We start from the raw sequence: 21,295 nt of genomic DNA on the forward strand, positions 1-21,295 counted from the left end.
TATATTTGGGTCATGATAACTGCATGCTCACAATTATGATACAAAAATAATACGTTAGAAGACTAAGGGAACGTTTGGAAAAAAAAAAGCTTAAGTAAAAAGCTTTGACAAAAGAGTTCAATATTTAAAAATCAGGACATTTCCTCCATCAGGATTCAAATAATTCATAAATCACCCATGTTAATGTTATTACGATTTGTTGTATCGTTTGCAATAATGCCGCTGCTGGCACCACCCCCCCCACTCAAATCTATCAAATTTAAGTAGATGATTTAGGCTAATAATGTGAAGTGCAAACTAATCAAAAATAAACAGATATATTGTGAGATTTGTTATTTTAACTTCAGCTAATAGTTGGACTATGAAGGGCAATTGAGTGGATGTTTTGTTAGAGAATAAAGGAAAAGATTCCCAACTCTTAAAGCTGAAGCATATAACTTGTATAAAAAAAATAAAATAAAAATGATTGTTTTTATATGTTTGCTAAAATTATCAGGTCATCACAGTAGAAGACAAATAATCAGAAAAAAATCCAGCTCCTCTGCTTTGCTCCTTTTATCAAGACTTTCATGCAAATGTCTTCTTTCTACATGTAAAGCCGTAAACTTATGCTTAAACATTTAACATGAACATTTTGGCCTGTGTGTGCTTGTATCTAGTGCTGTTATCCCCAATGTGTGGCACTGTTGCCCCGGCAGACTAACTGCTCCTCTGCAGAGAGTAAAATCCAAAGGCGTCGTCTGGAAAACAGTCGACTCCAACATGGGTGATTGATGATGAAGGAATTTCTGACAAAGCTGTTTATGTGGTGATGGATGATACTATGTCCAGCCTGACAAAATGCTCAAATCCAGAATGCAAATGCCATAAATTACTTTAGATTGCTTTAAGACTTAATCTTTCAAAGAGGTTTGGAGGGGAACTTTCCCCACCTATGCTAATGCTAAAACAGCAGCCTCCCAAAATCCATTATACTTTAGGACTTTTAGAAAACATACCTTTGGTCTTGTTTCTTTAGTTGGAAAGGCAAAAGAAAAAAAAAAGGTGAGAATAGCACTTTTCAAATGAAAACACATTTCATTTGAAGAGTAATAAATAAAAAATAAAAACCGTCGAAATAGGAATTGTAAAATGTTTGGTGGACTCTTAAAGTGACAAACGTTTCCCTCAAATGCAGGCAGATTTTTTAAATCACAATTAATCGTTTCAGCCCTACTTTCCATCACTGGGTTGGCAAACAAAAAAAATCAGACTTCTTATGTCTTCCTCATTGTACCACCCTTCCACAAAGGCCAGGTTTGCTGCGAGCGCAACTAAAAGCCACCCGTCCTGTCAGATTCTCCCACCTGAGCTGTGGTTTCTGCAGCTCCTGAGGCTTCACAGTCATCACGCAGCTTCTTGGCTGCTTTAACGCCAGTCAACGTCAGTTAAGATGGATGATGGGCTTGTCTTGGAAGTTTGCAGCTCTATCTTATGACTGCTGTCTTCAGATGATGGATCGAGCAGTGTTCTGTGAGATGTGCAAAGCCTGGGATATTATTTTAAAACCCTCACCAAAAGTCACCCTGCTGTGCGGCACGCCTGACAAATTCTGGGAGTGCGAGTGCTTCATGCTCCGTCGCTGACCTGTTGCAGAGCCTGGACATTAGAGCTGTTTTCAACTACTTCTACGAAGAGAAACTTGTCATACTACATAATTGAAGGCTCCATTTTAAATCACAGAGATTTATTATATTTAATCTTAGATTTAACAATCTAGAGTTGCTTATGCTGTTTTGGACTACTACAAAAAAAAAAAAAAACACAAGCAGAATAGAAGATAACATTTATGGTTAGCGGATGCCTTTGTGACTGCTAACGGCCACAACGATTTGTGTTGATCTCACTGCCAATAACAAATGTCACCATATTTCAGTGAAAAAAACTACCATAAATGTAGATATCTTTATAAAGTAAATGTTACTTTGGGGGGGAAAAAAGGTGACAAAATCTTAAAACTGCTAAGAGTGAATAACGAGAATAGACTTCTTTAACGTTACTTTGAAATGAAAACGTCAAAAGTTTGAGACAATTGGTGCTTAATGGGGAGATTAATCTACTAAAAAAAGAAAAAAATCAAATCTGTTTTCATTGTTGAGTTAAATTATCAGCCCGTTTTGAACTGAGCAACATAAAACTGAATAGGTCTTCTTTAAAAAATATTTTTAAAAAAAGGTGCTGAACAGAATCCTGGTTCAGTAATGCCAGATAGACCCGCTCAGTCGCGTAGAGAAAATGAATCAATCGAGATGCAAAATGGAAGATTTGTCTCCTCATCAGTGCCACTCTGGACAGAATGTCCTCTGTCAATAGTCATGACTCGTCCACAACAAATGGACGTTTTCTTCAGTGCCTTTTGTGACAAATGAGAAGTTTAAATGCGTTTACAAACTACAGTTAGAACAAAACACAACAGACCTGTGGTTTGTTCCAACTGTGCCACCTTGTGGTTATAAAGTATATAGAGTGACAAAGAGACCAACATTTTGTCATTGTTTACATAAACCCACCATGTCAGATTCATCTTAGAGCTTTTTAATAATCTCTAATACCAATGTTGTGTTAAGACTGGTTTACAGTTAGAACCTTTAGCATCTGTGAGCAGAACCTTGTCCCCAATATTGTATATTTTAACAAATCTATGAGTTTATATGGAAATACTTTGACGTTCCCCTTTATATGGTTGATATGCGGTTTCCAGGATTTTATCATTAAAACCCTAAAAGCCAGAAATTTTGTTTTCTTGCACAAAAAGTGACTTTTAGAAGTTTTTACAATAGCAAACTAAATTAGTCTCATCTGAAAATATATATTTAATTATATATGTAGTAGCACTGGAAAAGTTATTTGTATAATGCAAGAAATAATTCTGGACCAATAACCCCTCCTTGTGGCACGCCAAAATAAGCCACAATAAATCAAAACCCCTAAACCTCTTTACTTTGCACACTCGTTTTGGACATTGCAAGCAACTTTCTAGCCATAAAAAGACTACAATTGTTTTTTTTGCAGTTTAGAATTATAAAAGTTAAAAATGACATTCATGCTGTGAGTGCACACAAACTTATGACCAGAACAGCATTTGCTGAAGGACACAAACCATTTAAAATATTACGCATCATGCAAGATATAAAATATTTTGTCGTGTTTGTACAAAACATAAAAAATGTGATAAATACATCAGTATCCTCCAAGAAAATAAAATATATGAATTTACACTTAGTACTATTTACAGGTCCTAGTGCATAATATTACAGCATACAGACAGAAAAAGCTGAGAAGTAAATTAGTGACGAGAGTAATACAGTTTGTATGAATGTATTTCAGCATCTGTGATGTTTCCATTTGCGGGTTGCCAGTGCGATGCCCGTGTCTTTTTTGTGCCAGGGGAAGAAACGAACGAGAGCGAAGCTGCCGTCAGGCTGCACAGAACCGGTCAGCACGTAGAGCTGCGAGCGGCCCGGACGAACCAGGGCGCCGGCGCAGCTCAGGTTGATAAGGAGCCAATCCCGGAGGAGATGCCGAGTGTCGTAAGGCAACAGAGGGCCCTGGCGGATAAACTCCACACGGCCCTCGACCTGGAACTCCGGCTCCCCTGCGGGGTGGCGAAGGCGGTGGAGTTTAGCGGTGACGGCTGTGGAGGACAGAAGGACGTCAACATCTGGGGAAAAAACTGAGGATCTGATAGAAAATCAACAAAGTGCATTTTGAGTTCTTTGACAGAATCTGGAATCCTACCAAAGTCATGATGACAAAAAGCACCGATTACTGTTTTCATTGCAGGAGCCACTTCCACAGAAGGACACTTCTGGCAAACAGCTTTTGGCAAGTCTGCCAATTCAAAGAGAAAGAAAAAAAAAAGTATTTTTACTAATTGTTGACAGGAATAGGAGGCATTAGGAAGAGCATTAAAATGACGGATTGCAAATGTAATTTTATGCTCGTCACCTTTCATAAAGTGGCTGAATTTCGCAAGGGGGGTGAGACATGTCTTCCTCAGCAGGAAAGCGGTCACAGTTGAGAGCCTCGGGCCACGGATGTCCCTGGCAGGCAAGCACTGGGGCACAGCTGTCCCTCACTGCCACACACAGACTACGACAAGGCTGGATGAAGCTGAGGGAGAGAGAGAAAAAATTATTTACTGCAATCACAAAAAAACCCCCACAAAAAACCCCCCGGAAAACTTACGTGTCGAGACAGACGGGTGCAATGATGGAGCAGAGGAAGGCTTGGGCTTGAGGATGGCAGCCGGTCTGCAGCAGGGGCCTCCAGTCCTCAGAGCGTGGCACCACCTCTCCTTCAAGGCTGCTGTGGCCTAAAAAGTTTGGCAGCCTCATCTCAGAGTATCCGACGTCTTTGCAGACTTTCATCTGGTTGGGGATGGTAACGCACCGAGTGGACTGGCCCAGGTCGAATGCCAGTAAAGGAGACGCAAACAGAGCTACAGCCAAGAGAGCAGCCATAAGGAAAAGTTGACAAAGTCCCGGGAGCACACAGGAGGACGAGAGGAGTCGCTTGCTTGCCCCTCTCATGAGCTTCTCCCCTTATATACAGCAAGGTGGGCCAGCTCAAATCAGCCAGCGAGTCTGTTATCAACTACCTATCAAAAGACAGAGAGACGATGTGTTTGGAGACAACGGCTTGTTTTGTGATTACTGCAGACAGAAAGGAGGCAGCGAGCAGATGGAGGGTGTGTGAGACGGGGGAGGGCAACGATGGGCGATCACACCCCAGGTTTCACTGAGTGAAGAGCAGCCACAGCAATCCGCTTCACTGGCTTCGAAGGTTTGAAGAGGGCGACAAAAAACAGAGCATAGCACTACTGAACCGACATGTGCTACACTCTGATTTATACCCCTGGAGGCTTACATTTTTGGAATGAATCAGAAATTTTCAGAATTTCAAAAAAAAAAAAAAAAAAAAAGTTTTTTTAATGACTTTTTGGCTTCAAAATTACAGGGTTTCCAGTAGTCATTTACAACCCGAATCATTTGTCCAACTAGCTGTATATTTAACCTAAAATAAAATATGTTTTTGTTACAGACTCAATGGCCGTTATGGATGCTAAGTTTTATGCCTAGGCCCGGTGAAATAAGAAGGCCTCATTATATACAGTGAGGCATTGCTTACAGTTTTAAAGACTCAAGTCATTTGAGTATGTCAAGACCACAAACCTATAATGTACTTAAATTGAATTTTGTGCGACAGACTAACACAGGGGCCTCTCACTTTAACCTACGACAGGATCCTGAGGAATAACATAGCCTAGCAGCTTCCCTGCTAAAAAAATAAATGTGATCAGAGTGATGTGCAGTGCTAGCTGTCAAAAATAGCTCAGTTTGAGATCATGTGTGATCTGGTCTCATATGACCAGATCACACATGGTTGAGGTGGCTTGAGCCCAAACTGTGAGATTATCCCACCTCTGCAGCTCCTTCAGTTACTAAAGGACTTTTAGCTGACTGGTTCTCTCAGCTTTGGGGGACAGCCCTGAATAGGTTTGGAGTTGTGGCATGGTACTCAACTGTAATTTTTGATTATAGATTGAACAGGGCTTTGTGAATTGTCTAGGATCTTGTTTTGTGACCTCCAATAGTTTCCATGACTCAATCCATGGCCTTTCTTGTGTTTCTTGGTCACTATGTTGCCGTTTTTCGTTACTATTTTGTAAAAAGCTGTACTTATTACCCTGTGGTGAACTCTAATAAGGTGACTATATAATAAGCTGTCAGGAGATGTGACTCAAAGTCTAAGAAAAATGGGGGGAAAAAAACAGTTAAAGAGCCTGAAAATAAACCACTGATCAAGAGCATGAAACCCAATTCTGAAGCCCCCAATTGCATAATGCGACATTTATTTTTAGTGATTGTACATATACACTATATTTTCATTGTTTTCCTCAAAACAGCCACATCTGGATGCTGTTAACCTGATTAATATGCCAAGAGTTACACCCCATTCTCTTTAAATCCTTTATTCAAACCACTTAATGCAACTCGATCCAACTACATTTCAATGTTTATGTTTAGAGGTCGTCTGTCTCCAGATTTAGATGTGTATCTAAATCATGGCCAGCTCCTTCAGGCCTTTTTTTGTGAATCAGAGATATCCACTGAACCCAGTCTGTTGGAGTTGCCCAAGTAGTGTCGACTCTTGAGTCTACTCCCATGTATGTGACTTCACAACAGGTCTGTCTGGAAAAGGGACAATGAATATGTAACCGACCACAGCCGAGCCACGCTTTACGACATGATCTGAAGATTGGAGGCTGGTTCCAGATTGGGTAGACGAGTTTAGCCCATTAGAAGGGACTAACTGGGCAATTAGAGTCACAGGCCAATTTGGCCGAACAATAGGTCCACACATTTAACAAGCTCCCCCTGCCAGGAGCTCCACAGGGGTCTGTTGTTGGGCCTAATGGCCGTTGCGTAGACAGTGTGTCTGTCTTGGTAACGGGCTGCTTGCCCCAAACTGAGTGAATGAGAAGGTTAAGCAGGAGTCAACCAAGTGGTTCAACACCCAACTAATTTTTCCAACCCACAAATGTTCATCTAAAGTTTTCAGAAGTTTGGAATCAAACTCAAAACCTAAAACATATGCTCATCAAATCAGTCTTGAATTTATTTTTGCTTTGTGACCGACATCATTGCATCTTGAGGAACATGATTTGGATGGAAAAATGATGGAGTCCGTTCAGTCGTTAATGCCTGGGTACATTTAATATGCAACAAAGTGCGATCCCATAGCACTTCATCAGAAAGTTTCAGAAATTTTCAGTATTGGGTAGGTCTTCTGTAATGACCTAAGGGCAGCCTTCGCTCGGCATCAGAATGGTCTTTTGTCTGCCAAATTTACATTAAAATGTAAATGTAACACTTATAAGTTAATGACCAAGTAAGTCTGTTGATAAACAGAATATTTTCAGATTTGCCACTCTGTTTTGCATCTTTATCCCCTTTTTTGCTAAACTTAAAATGTGTTTAATCTGAAACTTTTAATGTATAAAGAAAACATGAAAAGTAATTTTTAAGTGATTTCCTTTGTAAAAGGAACAAAAAAGCCATCCAAACCTGGCCAAATTGTCCTAATAAATAGCAGCAGGTGTTTACGCTAGCTGGCAATGAGAAATTCACATCACCACTCGGGAATTTTGGCCCACTCTGTTCAGCAACACTAGAGGGTTTTTGAGCATTTGCACGTTTAAAATCATCTAAATTGCATTTAAGTCCAGGTTTCAGTGAGGCCACCTCCAAAACTGCTTCTTTATTTCCTTCTGCTTTTTTCCCCTTTTGCATTAGTCCTCAAGAGGCGGCCATGCGACTGTAATTTTATCATCAATTTGGTGCTGAACCAAAATGTGATTGGGCTAAAAGGCCTGTACTGACAGCGAGACATTATGCACCATTTCCTGGTAGAGCAAAATTCATGATACTATCGATTAAGGTCAAAAAGTTCCACATTTGTCTCATCAGTCCATAGAATATTACCACTGAAGTTTGGGGGATCACCGAGATATTTTTTGGCGAATGTGATGAACTGATTTTTTTTCCCCACAGCTCATCTTTATCCAACATTAAATTCTATTGGTGGCAAGAAATACTGAAGTGTGACAAAAAAGCAAAAAACAAAAAAAAAAATCTGTAAGGAGGCAAATGCATATTCACAGCTAAATATTTCAACATTTCTTTCAAAAACTATTAGTCGCCCTTACGTTTATGTCTCACGTCAGCTGACTATCGCAATGCAATGTTATGCAGCTGCTTTCTGGCCACGTGTTGGAGCAAAATGAGTCCTTGCAGCACATCAAAGCCTAAGGTGTGTTTAGGAAGACAGGGAGGAGAACTGGGTGTCAGCTCTGCAAACTCAGATAAAAGTTGTCTCCCCTTGTACACAGGAGACTCGTACGCTGAACTCCCATTTGTCCCTCACCACCCCCTCCTTTCATCACCCTGCTGGGCTCCAGCAGGACTGACAGCCCCTGCACAGACTGTCAATAGCACTCAATTGTCACATCCAGTCTCCAAGCCTTATGGGCAGAGACAGTCTGGCTGATCTGAGCAGACTCTTTGCTCCCCCAAGCTCAGAATCTGCAGACAAATCCAAAAACTATCACACATCAGATTAAACTGTCCTGCTTCTGTCTTCATTTACTGCAATATAAAAATAAAATGTCACATCAAGCACAAAAATAACTGGAGTACAGACATAATCTTAAATTTTTAATTGCAGGCATCTTTCTCTTACAAAATCTAAATGTTTTCCCTCCATCAGTTATGAGGTAATCCCAAGTTTAAGAACAGTCAACACAGAAAAAGCCAAAAGTATATAAAGGAAATAGAAAAAAAAAAAAAACAATGTAGCAGAATCAGTGACACCATGTCCTTTTTACGCTCTTCACTCATTCTCTGAAATGCTGTGGAAGTAAAAAGAGACAAAGATGATTAATTTACAGGAGAACGACAGAGATAAAACTTAATTTAGCACGAAATGATCTGAGATTTATTCATAAGTACTTCTAATTGGAAATGTGAAACAAAACTACGCAATAAGTTTCCTTTTATAAAAATACATCTTCACAAAGTTAATGATGTCAGTTTACACACATCTGGGAAGTCCTTAGGGCCTGCGGAGGGTCGCAGCCCAGATACGCCCCATTGCTGAAACAGTACTGCAGCAGAGCCCTGAAGCAGGGATCCTACAGGGAAACCAAAACATTTGAGTGTATTTTACTGGTGAACACACTGCAGTAGATGGTAGTGAGAGTAAAAACAAATACACACGACAAAAAAGAATCATCACAGATTTACAGAGGTTTTTCTCCCCACTCACCCTGATGAGAGTGTGGGGGTCTCCAACAATTATGAGCAGAGCTTTGGGACGGGTGATGGCCACGTTGAAGCGTTTCGGATTGGCCAGAAAACCAAGCGAACTCTGCAAATCCTCGCTTTCTACTGATTCACTAGAGCGCACCTGGATAATTAGATGATCAAAAATCAATCAACTGCAATGTGGTCTTTTTGTACAATCAGAAGTACCTTTGAAAAACAATGACATGATGGCAGTAAACCATAGCAATGCCGTTGATTAGAAATACTGAAGTTACACAACTGGATTATATCATAACAAAGACTAGTTATTCTTAAATATAGCACCTGAGTGCAAATCTACTAAATATTGACCTCTTTATCCAGGTCACTTATGAAAATTAGCATTCAGTTAAACTGCTTTGAGTTTAAGGTTGCTTTAACGTGGCAGAAATCTGTGCGATGGGTGAACACCAACTCATCACTAGCTGGAAAACTAAGCACTGTTTCTTCACGGCAAGACACGAATAAGACATTTAACATAAAACAATAAATCTACAAAGACAAGACATGCTTTAGCCTTAATTATTTGAACATTTTTCAAGGCAAGCAAAAGGACATTACAAAAGTTCTCCAAACAGTGAAACTGTTTCCTTATCCCTTCAAAATTCTTGGTAAATCTAACTAAATTTAGGTTGCAATTAAATTTACTTATAGCTTATTTTGACCTACCGTCGACAAGATGATGACCAGAAACTCTTGTCCCTGGAACTCCTCCACTGAGCCCACTTTGATGTCAGACAAGCCCACCTTACCCAGCAGCACTCGAATCTTCTCACACTGGACAGCAATATGAAAGCTCACCTTAACATCTACAGTATGTCGACCTGCGAGACTGATTTCAAACAAGTCCCTTAATAACCTCAGAGGAAGAGTGAAACGTACTTGCTTCCTGTAGGGGGCGATGATGCCGATGTCAGAGGGGTGCACGGGGTTGTAGAGCTTCTTTGCCAGCTGGCAGCAGTAGAGCATCACCTGCACAGCCTCTACTGGGTTGAACCATGACGGGTTGTTTCCTTCCCTCATTTCTGTGCCCTGGGACACAGAAAACCCCAAAACATGGGAACTTTCCATCCCTTCAACCTACTGCTGAAAGTGAGTAAATAAACAGGCTGCAGATGCACTAATGCTGTTTTTTTGTGTGTTTTTTTTAAAGAGGAAACATTGTGATTTTATTTCTGCGTTATTACCCTAACACCGTGGAAAAAGAGGGGGAAGTCTTTTTTGGGCAGGTTTTTCCACTGGCAGAGGGAGTCCACGATCTCCCTCTGAGCCTTGAAGCACAGCTCCCCCAGGTAGAAGAGCTTGGAGGGCAGCATCAGCAGCGCCCCATGGGAACGGTAGTTGTAGATTAACTTGGTCACCTGTTAAAAGAAAAAAGAAATATAAATTGTTCTTATGTGGAAAATTTGTGACATTGTTCCTGTTTACATTTTTGTTTCTGGACAAACATTTCAAATAGATTTTTGGACATTACTGTGATGCAGGTTGGCAGAAGAAGAAAAAAATCACCCTAAAGTGTTTATGACGTCATAAATGTTTCCCAATCAGAGAACTAACCAGTTTAGGATTATATCCCCAGTCCTGTTTGGTGTATAGTGGGTTGGTCATCAGCCTCTCCAGTAAAGACATGCCCAACCCAAAGGCATTGGCAAGGTTGGACTTCACTATGGGACCCAGTTGGCAGGGGTCTCCAGCCAGCACTATCTGAGGAGGAAAACGGGAAGCATCATTATTCAACAACAAAGCTAAGTTCATTTCCTCTTTTACAATAAATATATAGCGGTTACTCCAATCCAATACGTTACCATTTCTAAACAATTTGAGAACGTATTTGGTTTGGTTATTTCACATGAATCACATTGGATTAAACAAATAAGCACTTTAGGATGCATTTTCAGACAACACCTCAAACGCATCACTGCTTCCTTGGTGCCAAATGTGCTCAAACCTTAAAAAAAAGAAAAAAAAAAAAAGACTGAAAGTAGTAAAATGTTACTGTTCACAGTAAAACCAGTCCTGTATTGGCCATTCAGTGAGGAAAAAGCCACCAATTCAAAACTATGCAAAAGAAAAGGACCAATAATCAGTTGGAAATGCAATGATGGACAAACATGACTTACAAAAATTAAGTGTTTGGCCATACAGGGTTTCTGCAGGTTTCACCAACTCAATTTAAGACTTTTTAAGACCACTATGAAAGGAATTTAAGGCCTTTATCTCCACAGAATGCGTGGATATATTTGAACCATGATAGGTGCAAAAGAGGTAGCTAGCTTGCTAGCTAGCAAGGATATGTTAGCAGTGAGTTACCAGTAGACTCAACCGTCTAGAGTCAGAGAATAAAGACGTCGGAGTTCAGTGCGACTCCAACTTTTGCCACACAGAAAACTACAGAGGGGAAAAAAAATACACAGAATATGAGATTAAATTGTTCCGTCAAGACTAATTTAAAATCTGTGATTAACACAGTAAAGGCCAACCTACTTTTAAAAATTAAAGACATTTCACAGCCTTAATTTTTGATACAAGAACTTAAGACTTCTTAAGGCTGTGCAGACACGCTGTTATATTTAGAGAAAAAGGTAAAAATTTGCCAATTTAAAACACTGTTATGGTGTTTTGGTGTAAGAGGGACTGGTGCACTTCATAAAATAGATGGCATCATAAGGAGAGAGCTTGATGTGTGTAAGGCAAACCTGGCTCAGCTACATCTAAATAACTGGTTAATCTGAAGCCTTCATGCGTTTCATCCTGGGAAAAACCCTCCAGTTCAAATGCATCATAATGAGGTCAAGATTAATACGACGTTTATGCTGGTGAGAGCATTTCCGACCGGTGTGGAAAGTGAGCTCATTTGCTCTAACCTGTCCATCTCTCTCTGAGACGAAGCTGATGGGGATCAGAGACTCGGGCTCAGTGGCTTGGCCAGCTTCATCCAGAAACACATGAGTAAAATGTCCCTCTCTGAAAAACAAAGAAATTAATATTCAACTAAGACAGTACATAACGTGTATATTTTTTCCCTTTAATATCTAAAACATTGATCTTACTGTATTCCAATATTATGGAACATGCCAGCACTGGAGCAGGTGCTGACGACAATCCTATGGAAAGCAGCGTGACGGATGTCTTCTCCAGCCCGGGAGTACGGCTGCAGCACTTCGGGAAGAGACTAAAAAAAAGTTAACTGGTAAAATAATCCGCCATCTAAGCAACACTGCAGATATACAGGGTGAATATAGCAACTTGCAAAAGCTACACACATCCCTTGAACTTTTTCCACATGTTGTGAATTTAAATGTTTTCGTAAAGAAAAATCCAAAAGGTATGTTATGGATTTATATTCAGCCTCCCAGTGTAGGATCACTTCATACAGCCACGTAAAGAGATCAGATTTTACCAGCATCTTTAGATCAGGTTTGCAGCGTTATACACCAAAGTATCTGCTCAATCCTGTTTGCGAATCAGATCAAGCATCAACTTCCAAAGTCCTGCCACAGTTTCTCAACTGGATTTAGAATGGGACTTTGAAAAATTATAGCACATAAATACACTATGATCTCAACCATAATACTGAATATTTGGCTGTATGCTTTAGGGTTATGACCAGTTTGAAAGTGAAACTCTGGACTGGTCAAGTCCCTTGCACCATTTAGGTAATTTCTAAAGGCAGTTTAGTGTCGCTTGATTTCATTTACAGGAATCGGAGAAGAAGGGGTTGAATACAAATTTGTAAATAAAACAAAAAATACCATCTTTAAATTCCGTCCCGTAAGCTTTACAAATCTTTTTGTGTACGCCTACTACATAAAATACCCAAAATACTTTGCGGTTTGTAGTTGGACGGGGCGTCCTCATGAATTATGAAAGCGGTTGATGAGAGACCATTTAAGCTGCTGTGCAGTACCTCAGTCTCCCTAGAGGAGGCGTTAACACGGGCCAGGCTAGCGGCATGCAGAAAGCCGCTGTGATGCAGACGCACGCAGATGAGGTCAGCGGCGCTGTTGGACGGCGTGCAGACAAGCACCCGACTGCTGGGCAGGAAGTGGTAGACCTGGAGGTCGAGAGGCTTCATAGGATTATCCAGGTAAAGGAAAATAATTTGTAGATGATAACACGCACAAGAGTTGAAGAATCTAGATGGATAATTAGTGAATGCACCTGCAGTATGATTTCAATAAGAGTGATGGTCTTCCCGGTTCCTGGAGGTCCAAACAGCACATAAGGAAGAGGGCGACATTCTGCCTCCAGGACCCTCTTCACTGCCTCCTTCTGACAGGGGTTAAGGTCTGGGTTAAAAAACTGCCCTTTGCTGGGCATTGGTTTGGAGGTTTGTTTTCCTTTGAGAAGAAATATTACAATTGTTATGTTAACTTTTGATACAAAAAAAAACAAGCAGATCCTGTATAGATCTAAAAATCGGACACCTTTGCCTTTAGTCTGTGTGGCCTTTGACTTTATATCGACACACGGTTTCGACGTGTCTCCATTTTCCGCTGGTGGATTCTGGTAATTATATGGGATTCTGAAGTTATTCTCTTTTTAGACTTGTTTTCATTTGAAGACAGTTACGGCCTACCTCGTCCATCCATTCTCCAGTCCACAGGTGGGTTTGAGGCGACACTCTGGAGGGGAAGAGAACTAAACAACAAGAAATTAACAGCTAAAACCTTACTTTTTCTGTAAAAGTGATTCAAAACGCCAGTGAAAGAAAGAGAGGGAAGACTGATGCATTCATTTTGAAGGCTAATGCTTTTTCTTTCCTTGTTTGTGCACCTTAGAAGAGGTTAAATGATACAACTAGCACCCCCCGGTGGGTAATGTAGTGATGTGCCACTACAAAGTGCCCTCCCACAAAAAAAAAAAAAAAAAAAAGAATCCAGACTGTTACACATATGAAGATTTTTGGCGATTTGGTTAAAAAAAAAAAGAAAACTGAAAAACAAAATCTATTGTCTACGTCTGCTAATCCTTACAGTGTTTGGGGACGGAGGGGAAATGACATTTGGATTCTCAAAGAAAAGAGATGATCTTTCAGAAATATTTCTTAAATATTTCAGACTGTAAGAGTAAGAAAACCGACGCCAAAAAATATTAAAAAGACCTTTTTGAAACACAAAGGGAGTCATCATTGCTACATGTTTGATATTTTATACGACACCAAAACATGAAATTGATTAAGCAACAGAAATTTTCTGTAAAGAACAGTTTGCAATTATTCAAACATGTATAAAAAATAAAGTTAAGCATTTTTCCCCAGACAATAAGTGCTGTGAATTTAATATTTTACAGAGTGGTCACAATTGACCAGGAAAAAGTTGCAAAAAAAGTAAATGATTAAATGTTTATAAAACTGCAAATAAGCTTCAAAATTGACCACAGACTTAATGATCTCATATATATTCACTTTGCCACCATTAATGGGGTTCTGTCTAGAACAATGAAAAACAAACAAAACACTACTTACTCTCCCCAAAATGCTTCATCAGCTCAAGAGCATTGTGACATCGCCTTATGGTTAACCTAAAAAGAAAAAAAAATTAAATTAAAATCACAGACACCAGAAACATTCCAAACAATCCCTCATCTATTCCTTCTCCTTACCTGTTGTAGGTGAACTCGACGTCAAGAGGCTCGCCGAGGTAGCTGTGGTGAAAGTTTGAATTCACTCTCAAACTCACGTTCTCGTCATTGATCTGAACAGGACCATTAAGGCATTAGATTAGAACAGAAAGTGTGTGCAGAGATGCTCCAGAGTCAAACAAACAGGTTACCTCGGTGACGTAGCTGATGTACTCCATCTCCAAACCGTCGCTCTGTAGCTTCTTCAGTAAAACTCTGTCTCCTGTGGAGAAAACTCGTCAACAGAAACCTACACGACATTTAACGGCCATGCTGAAGGTCGTATCACCTATGTTAAGATTAGGTCTGCCTTCAGCCAGGCCAAGCACCTCGAGGTGCAGGTAGATGCCTCCTTTGCGCAGGAGCGCTCCACTGATGGAGAACTCCCTTAATTCCTTTTCTGCGTTCAGCTCTTCGAGCCACAGGAGGGTCGAGAATCTTGAAAACATGTTGGACGGTGAGAGAGCCTGAATGTAGGAGGACAGAGTGACACTTTACTAGATCTGCAATCTACTTTTTCTCTTCGCATGTTTCTTGTGCGGTCATAAAATCTCACTAATATAGGTTTGAATCAAACACCAAACCATCTACAAAAAAAAAAAAAAAAAAAAAGTTTTGAGAGACATCGTGTTCTCTAGCGTTAATAGCCATTTTGCAAAAGGATGGACTCAAAAGCCAAAACCGTTTGGCGAGCTTGAAGCTCTGCTGTAATTTATGACTCGGAAAGTAGAGGCTGGCTCAAAAATGATCTGGACAGGAGATGCATAGCTACGGATTCGTTTCAATTAATGAAAAGTGAATGTTTCAGTAATTCGGTTCACAAAGTGAAACATGTTTCGCACTTTTATTTCTAGTTATATTCCATATTCAAAAATACTTCATTGATTCCAAAGGAAAGTTAAACGTTAAAATTAAGTACTAAAAATATTTTAATTCACTTTCCCAGGATAGTACATAAAATACAACACTTCTCGTTACAGAAGTGTCATGATTTGTCCTGAAAAACTATGGGGAGGAGTTCGACTGGACTCTCTTCAAAAACATGTGCTGTGTCGACAGTTTATTGAATGACTCTTTTTGAGTTACATTACAAGATGTTTGTGGACAATAACATTCAATTTAAAGCAAAAACTGTTGATTACTAAAGAAATATGTTGTGCTCTGACCAATATTTTCCATTTGAAAAAGGTTTTTTGTCAAAAAAAAAAAAAAAAACCCGAGTCCATATCAACTGCTGAAGATGTCTAGCCAAATTTATTTTTATTACTCTCACACTGCAGTCAAAGGGTGAATAGTTAATCTTTATGCATCAAACCTATTGATGGCTATGCTCACCTCTCCTAAGCATGGCTGAACAGCCAGCACATCCTTCTCCGACTCCACACAGTCTCTCAGGGCCTTCGGCACCGGAAAGCTTGGCAGGAAGTTTGGCAACCGTCTCTTACTGAGCCTGGAGGTGGGAGAGTCGAACAAGAATCAACATGGATAATCTTGATCTAAACAGCTTAATCTCTCAGAGGATGGAAAACAACACCAGCCGCTGAGGTTGGCCATACTAGGATTAAATATGGATGCCAGAAACGGCAGCAGAAAAAAAAAAGAGCACAAAAAACATTTTATATTTTTACCCAACTAGTTTATCCAGCATTTTGAAAATAAACCTAAGTCTAATTATTAACTAATAACTCCTTGAAAAATTACAAACTGCATAGGAGCAGGTATAACTTCACATCTGCATCAGTTTAGCAAAAACAAAAAAAAAAAACATGCATTATTATACATCTTTCTTTGAATATTTTCTAGCATTTAAAGAAGAAATATAACAATCTTGAAACTTGCGTTAATTTCCCAAACCCTTATTACTTATTGATTAGTAACAGGTTTAATGAGCTCTTTATTTACCTTGGCACACCTTTTGGAGCTGAGACGGTGACAACGTGGGAGGGGGCTTTTGAGAGCACCTTGGCATTACTGGGACAATAAACCTCAGAGGGCTTCAGCAGGTTTTCATCCTCACTGCCCACTGTGACCAGAAGACGCCTCCCGATGGTGAAAGAAGAGAAGTGCAGCAACAGTAGCTCAGTGCAGCATCCAAGGCTCCTGGAGGAATCCCAACATGCACAAAAATATAAATGTGCCAAAAACAAGTATTCATGCAAAATGTTTTTTTTTTCTCTAAATTTTGATGCAATAAAAATTTGTTCCATATGAATGAGCAAAAGAAATCATGGCAGAAATAAAGCTACAACACATTTTATTGGAAAAAAAAAATGGTTGCCCATCCTTGCATTAGGCATACAGCCAGACGTACAATGAGTAGCACAGGTGCACCGATTGCAGTTTTCTGGTCGATCACCGATCACCAATCTTTAAACAGCCTAACCAGCCGATTCCGATTTTAGCTGATAATTTTTTTTTTTATCTGAAATGTTACTTACAGAGTTAGATAAGATCAGGGGATTAGCCAATCACCGATCTCCTAAAATTAAGTAAATCAGCACCAATAAATTGATGCACCCCTAATGGATAGATTACTCCACAGCATATTCATGTGTTAAATTGGCCTAAATTCAATTGAAAATCGAAGCCAAGGCTATTATTTTTCATGGAACCTATTCATTCAACGTCACCTTGTCAGATTGTTTATCTGACAAATAAAAAAAGGCAAAAACATTTCAGCCTATAAGAGCTCAAATCTGGGAGACGCATCAAAATCTGTAACTGCAGACACAATGTGGCTCTAGAAAGTATGCCACACCACAGCTGGACACAAACGCATGTCACACTTTCCTGATCCTTATTTGCATAAAAATAATTAAAAACCATGTATCCCCCCTCCATCCATGTTACAGCTATGCACTAATTACAATCACATAAAATCCCCACACAACAATTTGTGGTTGTAACCCAGGAGTGAAATTTTAAAGGAATATGAATCATTTTATAAGACATGATGCGTATTTATACGCACTTTTAGGGATGCCTTACTTTGCTTTGCAGGCGATAACAACAGACACTCTTTCTCCTGGGGATATTTCCACCTCTCTCTTCTTTCTTGCGTCGTGAGGTAGGTCTGCGTCTGTCTGCATTGCACCATTTTCTCTTTCTACTTCCTTTGCATCTCCGACTTGTTCCTCTGAGGACTCTGGGAAATTTTTGTGAACAGGTTTCTGTCTCTGGTTGGGTGCCGTGCTGACGGTAACCACGGTAAACTGCTCTGCAGAGTCCCACCCAGCAAAGTCGCAGCACTTCAGTGTTTGAGACTCGGAGCCATTATTTCTGTTGCGGAAAGGAGAGACGGAGATGAACTATCATTCACTCCGTCTTCAAATTGCTGACATTTACCCCAAAAAAGCAAAACCAGCTCACTGTATCCACAGCACCAGCTCACATCTCTCCCCCAGCATCAGGTCCCCAAACTGTCCGTAGTCTGATACGTCGATCCCGCCTTTGTTTTCCAAGAGGTGATTCAACTCAGCCTCCAGGAGAGGCTCAGCAGCAAAATTCATACTGCAAACAGAAAAATAAAACACTAAGATGAGCAAGACAGAAAGAGGCCAATTTAAAAAAGTAAATTTGGTTATTTATCAGTCTTTTATGGCTGAAACAATTAATCAAGATTAACTGTGATCAAACTATTGTTGCAATAATTGTCAGCTAATACATTACTAATCAACTTGCGTACATGTAAAAAAAAAAGCCATTTGTTGAGAGAACGCTCTCAGAGCAGCAATTAAACTAAAACTGTAGAAAAACACATACGTTCCGCATTTAAGATCAAATAAAATAAAAACTCAATGTACATAGTTTTAGCTTCACCTGGTTCAAATTCTGTATGCATCACCTTTTGCCAGATTACTAATTGGTTAATCAAAAAATAAATCAACAGATCAGCTTTACACTGTATCAATGTTAAGTCAAGCAGCATCCTTTGCTACAAATGATCAGGCATTCACTAAAGCAATGCATTATGGGAAATAAAATGTTTTTTTCTTATTAAAAAAAGAAATTCAATTGTTTTTTTTCCATATTTTAATGTATTTGTAATATCACATAAGAGGCTTAAATGAAAAATCTGTAAAATGTGACCATTTTTAAAAATCTTATTAGCCAATCTGATATAGATCAAACAACCTGGTCTATATTTTTAGCGGTACCTCTGATGGCAGGGCGCAATGCAGAGGGCTCTCCAGGAGTAGAAGGACTGACAGCTCTCCACCATCACCAAGTTGACCAGATCCCCTGGTGAAGGCTTGTATTCGGCTGGCAGGAGCAGAGAGTCCAAGCTAAAGAAAACGCTGTCCTCCACCACTCCGCTGTTCCCATACACACTAGTCACTCGCACCTGGAAACAGAGAGCCGCTCTGATGAGGTCACAAAACTCAACTAAAGGAAATGATCCAGGTTCAACACCACAGATTTATTTGGCTTGATTCATTTCTAGTAATGAATATATTATAAAAATGATAAGCACCTGGTTTAGGCGACTATAGCGTAATGGAGCCACAGAATGAGCTTGGGTGGTCCACTGGGTGGGGTTGATGTAAAACTTAGCTTGAATCCAGTCACCTTTCATTGGTTCATAACCTGTCAGAGAGAAAAGCAGCTCACAAAGCAAATCCCTCTATATAAACACACTAAGCATAACAAGGTTTTATCAGATTTGGAAATATTCTATGTTTTTAATCAATGACATCACCTGTTACTTGAGCTGGATAATATGGCTTAAAAATACAATCTCAGATTTGTTTTTTTACCCTTTTTTTTGCCCAGTCTTTTCTTAAAAAGGACTGCACCGTGCAAAATACACCTTTTAGCACTCAAATGCATTTTGTTGTGTAATCTTGAGTATTATGGAGTGCAGAGACATTTAATTTAGTGTATTTAAAATGAATTGTAGAAAAAAAAATAAAGAACTTAAGCTCAGAGAACAGTCTATTATAAAATACATTTTTGTTTAATTTTATGCGGTGACAAAATGGGAGAAAGTACAAGTAGAATGAAAGGTTCTGCTCAGTAAACAACTTTGGTAACTCAATTTAACTTGTGCAGTGTAAGCAAGATACAAGGGCTGTGAAGTTCAAAGTCTTATTAAATTAAAAGTTTATCTCGCTACCTTCTGAAAGGCTGTAGCGTGTGAAGTATGTGGTCTGACTGATGTAGCCACTATCGCCATCAAAGGACGTCACGGTTCCTATGAGAGGGCGCAGCTGCATGCTGTCTGCTTCTAAGGAAGTCCTCCCTCCGTCTTCCCAGGCATCTGCACTTTTCTCCACCTGAGTAAGAGAATGCTGAATTTTGCAAGCCTGACAAACCAAAACCTCATTGCAAATTTGATCTGTAATTTCCGAAAGGAGCCAATGGCCAACCAACAAGAAGAGACAGATTCAGATTATATGATGGATGAGGGGGTCCTCACCCTCAGAGCTTTCCATCCTTTCTCAGCACCATCTCTGATTGCGATGCAGTTCACCTGGTCTCCCTCTTTTAGTTGAATTCCGCCCAAAACCTCACTGCTTGTGAAGTATATGGCATCGTCTATCATCCCGTAGTCCAAACACAGCTGCGTCACCACGCTGCCCCGCAGATGGCGGATGTCCTCTGTGCCTGAGCAGAAAACCCACGCCAAAAATAAGTAAATAAATAAATAGAAAAACAAATAAATAAGACATGCTACTGTGCGAATGTGTCGCAGTCCACAGGAAGACTAACTGCGCTTACCAGGGCTTTCCGTGAAGATGTTGTCTCCACCTGCATCAGCTGTTCTCCAAATCGAAGAAACTAGCTTGGTTAGCACGCAGCGCACAGAAGTGAGCATGTCTGCGGGAAACAGGAGCAGCGTAGCTAGCTGTCCGAGCTACGAAAACAAATTCAGCATTAAATAAGTTTCAGTGTTGATACAGTTTATTGAATTCATAATTTGTAGTGTATTTCGGTGTGAAAATAAGCGACAAATAAAAGTTACTAGAATAAGAAAATAAACTTTTCAGTGTAATGCAGAGACACAGCAGCTAATGTCGAGACAAAGCCAGCCTCGACATTAGCTACTGCATGAAACTAGATAAATATTGTAAAAAGTAATAATAAATCTCCAGCGGAAGTAGTGAAAATATGAGCGCCTTACCGCATTCCATACACGTTATTAGATATTACAGAACACTTCCAATGTTGTGGTCGAGATTTTTGCAGATTTCGGCGGCAGGTGTGCGTGAGTGACGGGCGCTGATGAGGGTGGGGTCATCAAACATGCGGCCACGTTACCACAAGGGGGCGCAAGAGCAACCAAGGTGACGATGAACGTGTGAAGTAAAAAAAAAAGTGGGGCAGCATACTCTCATTTTTAAAGAACTACCATTTTTTATTTATATTTGTTTTTTTTATAGAAATAGAATAAATGTTCTTATATGTGGTTTTATTTGTAGAAAGTTATGTAATAAAACACATCTAAAAACTTGCCATTCTGTTCTGTAAATGTAATTCAATCATTAATGTAATGTGTATATAATATTATTAATCTAAATCTATTATCTATTTTTACCAAGTAATCTTGATTACAATGTTTAAGTCATAACACTGACAGCTCCCCTCGTTTGAATAGATCAGCTTCCATTGTATGTCAAAAAATGTTTGCTTCCACCACAAGAGGGCAGTGGTGGCACTCTTTGAGCACAGAACAGAGTCCGTCTCTTCAACGCAGAGCAAATGAGGATAAAGGAAGGAAATAGATCAGATACTCATCTCATTCTGTTGCTATAAGTAGACACTCA

General features: G+C 39.7%; 2 protein-coding genes across 2 annotated transcripts; both read right to left on the bottom strand.

Moving 5' to 3' along the window:
• Window positions 1-3,081: 3,081 nt before the first annotated feature.
• szl (sizzled) lies at window positions 3,082-5,537 on the bottom strand. Its single transcript, XM_088006785.1, is given in 4 exon segments — window positions 3,082-3,673; window positions 3,778-4,028; window positions 4,030-4,152; window positions 4,228-5,537. Coding segments are annotated over 4 exon segments (1,029 nt in total). The 5' UTR covers window positions 4,572-5,537; the 3' UTR covers window positions 3,082-3,362.
• A 2,715-nt stretch (window positions 5,538-8,252) lies between these two features.
• Window positions 8,253-20,781, bottom strand: mov10l1 (Mov10 like RNA helicase 1). The gene is made up of 27 exons (XM_015007199.2): window positions 20,653-20,781; window positions 20,250-20,385; window positions 19,948-20,135; window positions 19,645-19,804; window positions 19,003-19,115; window positions 18,686-18,873; window positions 17,898-18,038; window positions 17,517-17,807; window positions 16,431-16,628; window positions 15,864-15,978; window positions 14,818-14,995; window positions 14,681-14,751; window positions 14,511-14,602; window positions 14,374-14,429; window positions 13,486-13,547; window positions 13,334-13,412; window positions 13,068-13,246; window positions 12,814-12,960; window positions 11,957-12,078; window positions 11,771-11,870; window positions 10,464-10,610; window positions 10,094-10,267; window positions 9,789-9,938; window positions 9,576-9,683; window positions 8,869-9,009; window positions 8,643-8,734; window positions 8,253-8,452 (listed from the first exon to the last, which is right to left on the bottom strand). The coding sequence occupies exons 2-27, from the start codon at window positions 20,344-20,346 to the stop codon at window positions 8,434-8,436; spliced, it is 3,408 nt and encodes a 1,135-aa protein (XP_014862685.2). The 5' UTR covers window positions 20,347-20,385; window positions 20,653-20,781; the 3' UTR covers window positions 8,253-8,433.
• Between the last annotated feature and the right edge of the window lie 514 nt (window positions 20,782-21,295).

Source organism: Poecilia mexicana, unplaced genomic scaffold (assembly GCF_051168715.1).
Source record: "Poecilia mexicana isolate PSO_F unplaced genomic scaffold, ASM5116871v1 scaffold_6, whole genome shotgun sequence".
NCBI lineage: Eukaryota > Metazoa > Chordata > Actinopteri > Cyprinodontiformes > Poeciliidae > Poecilia > Poecilia mexicana.